This window comes from Corylus avellana, chromosome ca2 (assembly GCF_901000735.1).
Source record: "Corylus avellana chromosome ca2, CavTom2PMs-1.0".
Classification (NCBI taxonomy): Eukaryota; Viridiplantae; Streptophyta; class Magnoliopsida; order Fagales; family Betulaceae; genus Corylus; species Corylus avellana.
This window is the reverse complement of record NC_081542.1, coordinates 44,549,643-44,559,239: the sequence shown is the minus strand read 5'-3', so window position 1 is coordinate 44,559,239 and position 9,597 is coordinate 44,549,643. Positions and strand designations below refer to the sequence as shown.

The 9,597-nt window shown below is 33.3% G+C and overlaps 2 protein-coding genes across 2 annotated transcripts in view; both read left to right on the top strand.

Annotated features, from left to right (window-relative positions):
- Window positions 1–888, top strand: part of LOC132169909 (uncharacterized) — a 2,227-nt gene extending 1,339 nt beyond the window's left edge. The window contains exons 2-3 of the mRNA XM_059580852.1: window positions 665–748; window positions 865–888. Of these exons, the coding sequence (XP_059436835.1) occupies window positions 665–748; window positions 865–888 (108 nt within the window). The remainder of the gene's footprint in view (window positions 1–664; window positions 749–864) is intronic.
- Window positions 889–5,442: 4,554 nt separating this feature from the next.
- Window positions 5,443–7,575, top strand: LOC132169908 (uncharacterized). Its single transcript, XM_059580851.1, has one exon. It carries the CDS (start codon window positions 5,443–5,445, stop codon window positions 7,573–7,575), a length of 2,133 nt encoding a protein of 710 aa, XP_059436834.1.
- The last annotated feature ends 2,022 nt before the right edge of the window (window positions 7,576–9,597 follow it).

The window sequence follows — 9,597 nt, the reverse complement described above, 5'->3', positions numbered from 1 at the left end:
GACAACTTCTCCTGGTGATTATCTCTCTCTCTCTCTCTCTTTTGCCTAACTCAATTTCCACGACTTGTATTAATCTGTTGCAAATTTCAGAATCCAAATTAAGTCGTTCAGTTGGTTGATTGCTGTAGTTTCCTATTCAATTGATCATAATTTGTTATTACTTAATTCAACACACACATGTATATATCTATATTTGTATGTGTATATGGTATGCTGCTCTGATATATATATATTAAAAAAAAAAAAAAAAAATTCTTATTTCTTATTTTTTATTTTGGGTTCAAATTTTGCTGTTGGATTTCAACATTCGCGAAAAGTGCCTTAGTAGTGTACTTAATTACTGAATTCTTAAAACATTTTCTAGGAAGGTGCATAACATCATTATGTTGTCGACCTGACGGTAAAGCCATAGCTGTTGGGCTTGAAGCTGGAACAGTACTCTCACTGCACGACGTTGAAGTTAGTAGCCTTACTTTATTGTTTCGAACTTGCTATTGGCCGGTACTCATTAGTTGGTTGTTACTTTCTCTAACTCCTACTTTTTCTAACTCCTAGATTTCTCTAACTCATTAGTTGGTTGTACAACCGTGAAATTTATACTTGAATTTATATTTTTCATTTCTTATACCTTCGCTAATACCGGTTATTCTTTAATGTCAAGCAGAATGAAAGGTTGTTGAGAAGTTTAAAGTTCCACATTGTTGCTGTTGTTTGTCTTAATTGGGAGGAGGATGGACGTCTGATTACTGTATGCTTTTGTCTATCTATTTGCATTCCATGTACTATTTTGAGCCCAGTGGATAACATGGATTACTTGACAGCGTCATTTGTTAAAATTCTGAGTGGGAAATATACATTTTGCAGAAGTTTTGGTTGGATGCTTACTAAGAATATATTTTTTGAACTTGTAAGTTTGCAATAGACTCTATTAAGTTTGAAATTGTAGTTAAGCCATGGAAGCTTGTGAAATTTTGAAAATCTAGCATATCTATTTGTTATTCATGCTAATTTTATTCATTGAAGCCATTTGTCTCATATTAATAGAAACATTTCCCGACCTTGTTGGCTATAATGGCAATTGGAGTTCTTGCTTCCCTTCATTTGGAAGGGGAAATAATTATAAACTGTTGGAGAATGGGCTGCCAAATAGGCGCATGGGCAAGCCTCCAGTGCCCATCTTGTGGGCAAGGCTCAGCCTCACAATTGGCTCTTTGAAGCCGATCAACGATCGATTCTGTCAAGCAAACTCGACCGCCATAGGGGACCATATCAAAGGCACATTCCGCGAGATCCTCTAAAATCAAAGGGGCTTGGAAATTCCTTCAGGGAGATTGATGTTTTGAAGATTACGAATTAAGATTTTTTGATCATGAGTTCATGATCGACTTCTTGTTCTTTAAGCCTTTCCTCTATTTATTTATTTATTATTATTTTTTTTTTTTTGCGTTCGGTTGTTGCAAAATACATAGGCATTATTTGGTAAACAGCATACACGCCTAATTTATGAGTTGGCAAAAAATAAAAAAATAAATAAGAGTAATAATTGGTATAAAAAGTGAAAAAGTTTTATTTTATAGTTATTTTTTTGTTTAAATAGTAATAAAAAGTAAATAATGTGATATAAAAAGTGAGAATATTTTGATGTTGATATATTTAAAAATAAAATAAAATAAATAATAAATAGTAGATGAATGGTATTTGAGGGTGCAGTGGGAGGGTGTTCAACAAACCCCCTAGACTTCTGACAGAACAGTATTTGGTTAAAGCCAACAATAATTGTTGATTGTGTGCCTATTGCTCTAATAGCAAGAATCGCCATGAGTAAAAAATAGTTTGAACATGAAGATGTGGTAACGTGAAATAACTAGTCCAAAGTTTCGAAGGTACGTTTTTACGATTTCTAAGTTTCGAAGGAATGTTTCAATAATTTTTGACACTTTTCAAAAAATAATGCCTTGCTTATGAGAGTAGGGAGAAGGTAGGAAGATACGAGGTAATAGGATAAAGTGAAAAGGTTGTATTCTAGTTGTGCTAAAGACGTTAGAATGGATACATGTCAAACACTATTCTTGTTTAATTATACTTTGAACCAATTGTAAGATAAGAATGGATACTACAATTTTTCTTAAAAGCCACTTACAATGTTGATATAATTGATGAAATGATTAAACTCTTCTCTCTCCTGTGAAGTGTGAAGAGTGAAAATGATTAATCATTTTACAAATTATGGACTCTTAAGTCAATTTTATAAATAATTTATAGTAAAAGCTTGAAATATCCCTAGAAACTTTGACAACATGGATTCCAAAAGGGCACACATCAATGAGTTTAACTTGGTATAGGATAAACCTCACTTCAATTGCAAGAAGCATATAGAGACGAGTTTGCTTCATGTGCTTGAGATTCAAATTCCATGACAAAGCCCTTAAACTTGCGAATAAGAATGACATATTGAACCTGAAGTCCCAATTATTCTCGACGAAAAACATCTATAAATCCCAGTTTTGATTTTAACTTACACATCAGATATTGGCTTCCCATTTTTGTGTGACATTGACACCTCTCGATCTCTTCCATTTGTGATTCTTTTTTCCAAAACAATAGCATTTTCATCCCAGCCGACCGTTAGTAAGGAAACAAGCAAGTCCACTATCCCAAATCTTGTCGACCGCCTCAATACCGAAGCCGAGAACTTGCTTCCAAGAACGTCAAGGGAACTCTGATATCTTTATCCATTCCCTTTCAGTTTGGTGGCAGGTATGTTTCACCCTTGTACATCACATGGCTAAAGAGGGTCCTACAATTTAACTTGATATAGTATAAACTATAAAGGTCACCTCGATTACAAGAAGCACATGAGACTTAGATTCCGCCACAAGCCTTTAAACTTCAAATCTTATCAAGCATTCCCATATTTTTCTCTAAATTTTAACTAAGTATTTTTTTTATTATTATTATTTTATAAAGGGTTAAATACATTTTACACCGGTGTGGTTTAACTACTTTATTTTTACTCACCTAGGTTTCATTTTGTATAGCAGGTAGTACATTGCTTATGGCTAAAAACAAATATAGTACTTCATTCTAATTTTCATCCATAAATTAGCAGAAATCAATGACAATATCCTTAAAAATTCGACACATGTTTTTAAAAATATAAAAAATATAATTTAAAAACTAAAATTATTAAAAAAATTTAAAACAAACAATTAAAAAAAAAAAAAGTGGCTTTGGGGTGGCTCCAGCCACCATTTTTTTTTTTAATTTTTAATGTTTTTAATAATTTTGGTTTTTTTTCTTTAAATTTTTTTTAAGGATATGTGTCGAGTTTTTAAGGGTATTGACATGAATTTCTGTCAATTTATAAATGGAAGTTGGACGAAATTACAAAGTGGAGATGACTAATTGAATGTAGGAGAGTTTTATCTAAATTTTAGATTGCAATCTATTTTAGCTAACTCAATGCAAATGTTCTGACACCTAATTTAAACCAAAGACCCAATTATTTTGGACAAAAACTAGTTAAATCCCAGGATTTCTTGGGTGGATAATAGCATCCTAAAGACAAACAATTTCTTGTAATATTCAAAACAATAACATGTTGAAATATGCAATGGAAAAAGATTTAAAATTACCTACGTTCATACTTGAGCGAAACAAATAACTTAAGCAACATGAACTATGAATAATTTTTTTTAATTTTTAGTCAAAGAGGTGTCTTCTAAGCTATGCCCACTAATACCTCATACATGGAATAAACATGTTTCTGTATTCATAGGCTAGCTAGGTCATATACGGACGATCAATTAAAACTTTTTCTTAATTATTCATCTCATTAAGTAATAAAAATTCAGAATAAAATCTATTTCAATTATAATTCCACAAATAATTATAATTTGTGATAAATTACTGAACACCTCCTTTTTTTTTTTCTTTTTTTTTTGACATAGACAGCTTAATTTTTGTATACTTAAATTGTACATGGCATGTGGGCCCAGTTTCTAACATTTCTTAGTCAGCTAAATTATTATTATTAGTGTTATTATTATTACTTTCACCGAGTGCTCAATTTGCTTCCAGAACAATTATCAAGGTAAAAAATACTATCAAATATTGGGTTTGGGTTTTGTTGATGTATGAATATAAGACAATATAGATCAATTATATCCCGATACATTTAATTAAACGGGTCAAACTTCTTAATCTAAACCATCTAATTTCGTGTTAGGTTCATGTCGAGTTTGCGGATTGTTTAAAAAATTGCTAGCCCTAGTGTCAAGTTTGAGTCATATCGAACAATAAGTATAAAACTATATAACTCAACCATAACCCGAATCATTTAATTAATTGTGTTTATAGTTTGTCCATAAAGTTGCCGAAGTAATACGATTGTAATGCATATAAAGTTTTATTGTCTTACAAATAAACATGTTACGTCCTTGAATGTAATTATATAAGATTTTACAAACATGTTTAAAAGTTTGTTCATTCAATGTAAGCCGTTGTCGTCATTTTTATAATTTATTTTAGTCTTTCGTTGGATACAGTTATTCTTATAGAAAAGCTGTCCACAAACTTTGGTGATCTATAGTTAAACCATTATATTATACGAGTAATTTTAAAAGGTTCACTTGTGCCCTACTAAAAATAATATGGCTATTAAAATTACTATTTGATCAAAATTCAATAATGATCAATCACAAGCTCAATTGTGATTTTAATAGCTACATCATTATTAGTAGGACACTAGTAAAACACAAGTAGGCCCCTAAAATTACTCTATATTATACTGTCAACTCTTATGCCAACTATTACAACACATATATGATGTTTCCTTTTTATGTTCTATTAGAGATACCTTTTACCTGCCCTCAATGTACGTATTTATGCAATCTTTGTGTTTATAATTTGTCCCTAGAGTTAGTCTTCACCGTTGTCAATTTTTTAATTTATTTTAGTCTTTGTGTGGATACAACTATTCTTATAGAAAAGCTGTTAACAAACTTTTTGTCCATAATTGAACCGTTATAGTATGCAGTCAACTCATATACCAACTATTATAGTGAGTAATAATCATGTTTTTGACTATTATAAACAATTGAGTAAATAAATTGTTATACAATTGAGATAATATTATAGTGAAAATCAACTTTTCATATTTTTTTTTAAAGTACTGATCCAATGATTAATTTTCACTATCACATTATTAAATTGTGTAGTACGTAATAGTATACATAACAGTCTACAAAATAATATATTACTCTGACCGACTATATATTATTCGACTTGTCGTACAAAATAGCATAATATAAATCTATATCTATCTACCTCCTGCTTTTGTGTTAGCAACTTAAAAACTAATACTTAAAGTTGTCATCAACAGGGGTGAAATTAGAAATTAAGGAGAAAGAAAATTAAACAATTACCAAGGGAAGGATATATATGTCTAACTCCATCAAGAAGTTGTATGATGAATGGAGCATCCAAGGTTTCGTTTTGTTCAGTCTCTCACTACAGATCATTCTAATTCTGTTTACACCATTTAGAAAACGCACAGGAAATGTGATGGTAATCTCGCTGATTTGGGTAGCTTACTTGCTGGCCGATTGGGCTGCTATCTTTGCATTGGGACTTATTTCCAGGCGTCAAAAATATACTCAAAAATTTGATGATCATGCTGACATTCTGGTGTTTTGGGCTCCCTTTCTTTTGTTACACCTTGGTGGTCCAGATACCGTAACTGCTTTTGCTCTGGAGGATAATGCTCTCTGGCTAAGGCACTTGGTTGGGCTCCTAAGCCAGGTTGTCACTTCTACTATTATCTTTGGCCAATCCCTTCCCAGTAACAAGTTATGGGTCCATACTCTCCTTCTGTTTGTCGCTGGAACCATCAAGTATGGTGAGCGAACATATGCTTTATTTCAAGCAAACCTGAATACATTTCGAAAATCCATGCTTCAAGCGCCTGAACCAGGACTTAACTATGCAGAGTTAATGGAGGAATTTGAAAGAAGAAAATTCTATAACATACCCCAAGCTGGCCGAAGAGTACCCAAGAGCAACTTTATACCACTCGATGTCGATTCTACTGCTGTACAGGTGCGACTTGCTTATCACTTCTTCAAAATGTTCAAGGGTCTCATTGTGGATCACATCTTTAATATCCATGAGCGTCGGGACAGCCGAGATTTTTTCGGTAGGCGAAGCGCAGAAGTTGTTTTGAACGTCGTAGCAGTTGAACTCAACTTCTTGTATACAGTACTCTATACGAAGGCTGTCGTGATACGTTCAATATTTGGATACTTTGCCCGGTTTATATCCAGTTGTGCGGTTGTTGCAGCTCTTTCAACCTTCTATTCAATAGATAAGCATGGTTTTGGCAAGATTGACGTTGAAATTACCTATACCTTGCTCTTTGGTGCCATAGCCTTGGATACAATTGCTCTCTTTATGATGGCTTTCTCTGATTGGACTGTTGCTCTTGCTTCCACCCTGCAGTTGTCGAGGAATAAAAGATGGAGAGTAATAAACATTTACTTTCTCCATCTCAAGAAGATAAACTGGGGGGAAGATATAGAATCAATGAGTTGCTTGGGACGGGCTAGACGAATCCTATTCCGGAGGTGGCATGAATCATTGGATACATACAATTTTATAGATTATAGTCTACAAGAACGTTCAAAAAAGAACCTTACACCCCTCAATTATTTTTTTGGCCGGATATTAATTTATGTCAGTGAAAAATTGGGCCTCAAGGATTTCTATGATCGGATGAAATACGTTTCCAAGAAACCATTAACAAAAAAGCTATGGGTTTTCATCTTTGATGAGCTGAAAAAGTACTCCGATTTCGCACGTAATCCTGAAAATGCGAGGAGGATACGTTCAACCCGAGGATATAGGGTTCTACAAAATATTTCTGGGATTATTGGCATTGAGAGTAGCAAGTTTGAGGATTATATTGCCCACGTTGATTGTGATGAGAGCCTTATGTTATGGCATATTGCTACAGATCTCTGCTATCATACCCATACAATCAATGAGAGTGATGAAGACACTAGTAATCGTCGTGAATTTTGTAAAATCCTTTCGGATTATATGTTATATCTTCTTGTTATGCAGCCCACTATGATGTCTGGTGTAGCAGGTATTGGCCAAAGAACATTCCGCGATACCCTTGCCGATGCCAAAAGATTCTTCAACGAAAAGGTCGACCTAGGACAAGAACAAGATCAAGAACATAAACAGGCTTGTACTAGAATCCTTGAAGTAAATACTGTTGTGAAACCTGCTAAGGTGAAGGGAAACAGAAGCAAATCTGTGTTGTTTGATGCATGTATTCTTGCTAAAGAGCTAGGAAAGTTGGAGGGGCAGAAGAGATGGAAGATAATGAGTGAAGTGTGGGTGGAATTGTTGTCTTATGCTGCAAGCCATTGCAAGGCCAATGCTCATGTTGCTCAACTAAGCAAAGGAGGAGAGCTTATCACATTTGTCTGGTTATTAATGGCTCATCTTGGCATAGGGGATCACTTCCAATATTTTGGTTTTGAAAGAGCAGAAATTTCGTCTGAATAAACTGGTCAATCCAATGGCTTTTTATTTAAAAATAAAAAATAAAAAGGAGCATGGGCAGAAGATTTTTTCTGTATCTTTATATCCTTCCTGTAGGGGATGGATCGAATTGTTTTGCAATTGATGCAGGCAGGAAAAAATCGACATAGCTTTTATTTTAATTATACTTGTATTTTTAATTTTCCTTTTTAATAAGGATTGGTTTTTCCATTTTCCATTAGGATTTTGTTTTTCCTTTTCTATTCTGATTAGGTTTTTCTTTTCTAATTAGGTGTGGTTTTCCTTTTTCTTGTTAAATTAGAAGGTGCCTAGCCTATATAAATGCAACTAGTCTTTGTTATTTTTCAATTTAGTTTGAACTATCAATTAAATTTAAGTCTTTCAGAATTAATTATATGTTTGCTTATTTGGTTCAATTAGGGTCATTCTATTTCCTATTTGTTATTTTCTATCTTCTTGAATTTCCTTTTTAATCTTCAAATATTCTTAGTTTATGATGCTATTATACGTCTCTAGAACAATTTTAATTCTGCCCAGCGTTAGTAATGTATATAAAAACACTAGTATACCTCGGCTTCGCAGCTAAGTTTAACTAAAAGCTAATGCTTCTCAACACCATCGTGAATTTATTGGCTGCAACTTTTAGTGGTTCGCCTGAAATTTTGTTTATGTATAGCAACTTGGCAAGTTATCAAAAATGAAACCCGAACGAACAAAGTGTTGAATTGAATCGCACCAGTCTCTATTGGGGGTTATTACACGTTATACATATATCCACACTATTTCAACCTCTTTTGCTTGATAATTTTGTGGCATTGTGTTAGTCTAAAAAGTTTTCTATATTTTCAGCTAATCTATCTACCGAGGGCTATTCAACTCTCCTTTCAGAACATCCCTCAGGGGTATATTTTGGTTGGGCTTGAGTATCAAATAGAGTCGTTTAAAAAATGATCATGATCATTGGCTGGAACCCATATTTTAACAACCCAGAAAAGACTATAGTGAGTGTAACGAGACACAAATTGTAGCCTCTGAATTTCTTTCTTCCTTTTTTTCTTTTTCCTGGTTAACTCTAATTTATAATGCAAGAGCCATGGTTGCTTCATGACTTTGCTGAAGATTTCTGTGGGGAGGATTTGCGTCTTGTTGTGGTTGGTTATATACGACCTGAGGTGCTATTATAATATTATATACAATTACTCTTTTGCAATTTTTTGTCCCATTGCTAGTCGGTTTGGCTTTGCGATTTCAAAAGGTCAAAAGTGTGATTTTAAACAAGCTCGCGAAAAATGTATAGCTATGCGTTTTCAAGTCAAGGAAGGGGTGTGTTTTTAAAAAAAATACATGATTTTAAAATACTAAACTGTAATTTTACCAAACATTTAACTGTGTTTTTAAATTACACATTTTGAAGTTATTTTTTGAATCATATTTTTTAGTCACTCGATTTAAAATTACAAATCCAAACGACCCGTAATCTTGTGCTTCTTCCACTCTTATGTTGAACCAACTGTTGAACGTTGGTGTGAAATGTAATAGGCAAACTTTCCATCCCTCGAAAGCCTGGTTGCAAAAATTCACAAGCACGAGAGAATCGCAGAGCAAGCTCTTGATCTTCCATTGTATTCAACTTACAGGGACGACCTATATCTAAAACCTTCTGCCAAGGATGGTAGTCATTCTTGAAATTTTCTTGCCGACCTTTGTTGGCTAGAATGGTAATTGGAGTTGTTGCTTCCTCTCATTTAAAAATGATTATAACTGTGGAATTCTATCCATTTGAATGAGATTCTGTGCAGTCCCATGAATACAAATGGGTCTGATGTTGAATGTGGGAAGGCAAAAATCATTCAATATTGTTTATTATGATTCATTTATAAGAAGCAATGAAGAAAGATAATCATTGATGGTTCATGTTTCGTTGTTCGAATTGGTTAACTAATTTTTCTTTTTAGCATAAAAAGAAAAACATTTCTAATTTACATACTCAACTTAGAGCGCGTTGGGTCTTGCAATTTTGCAGTT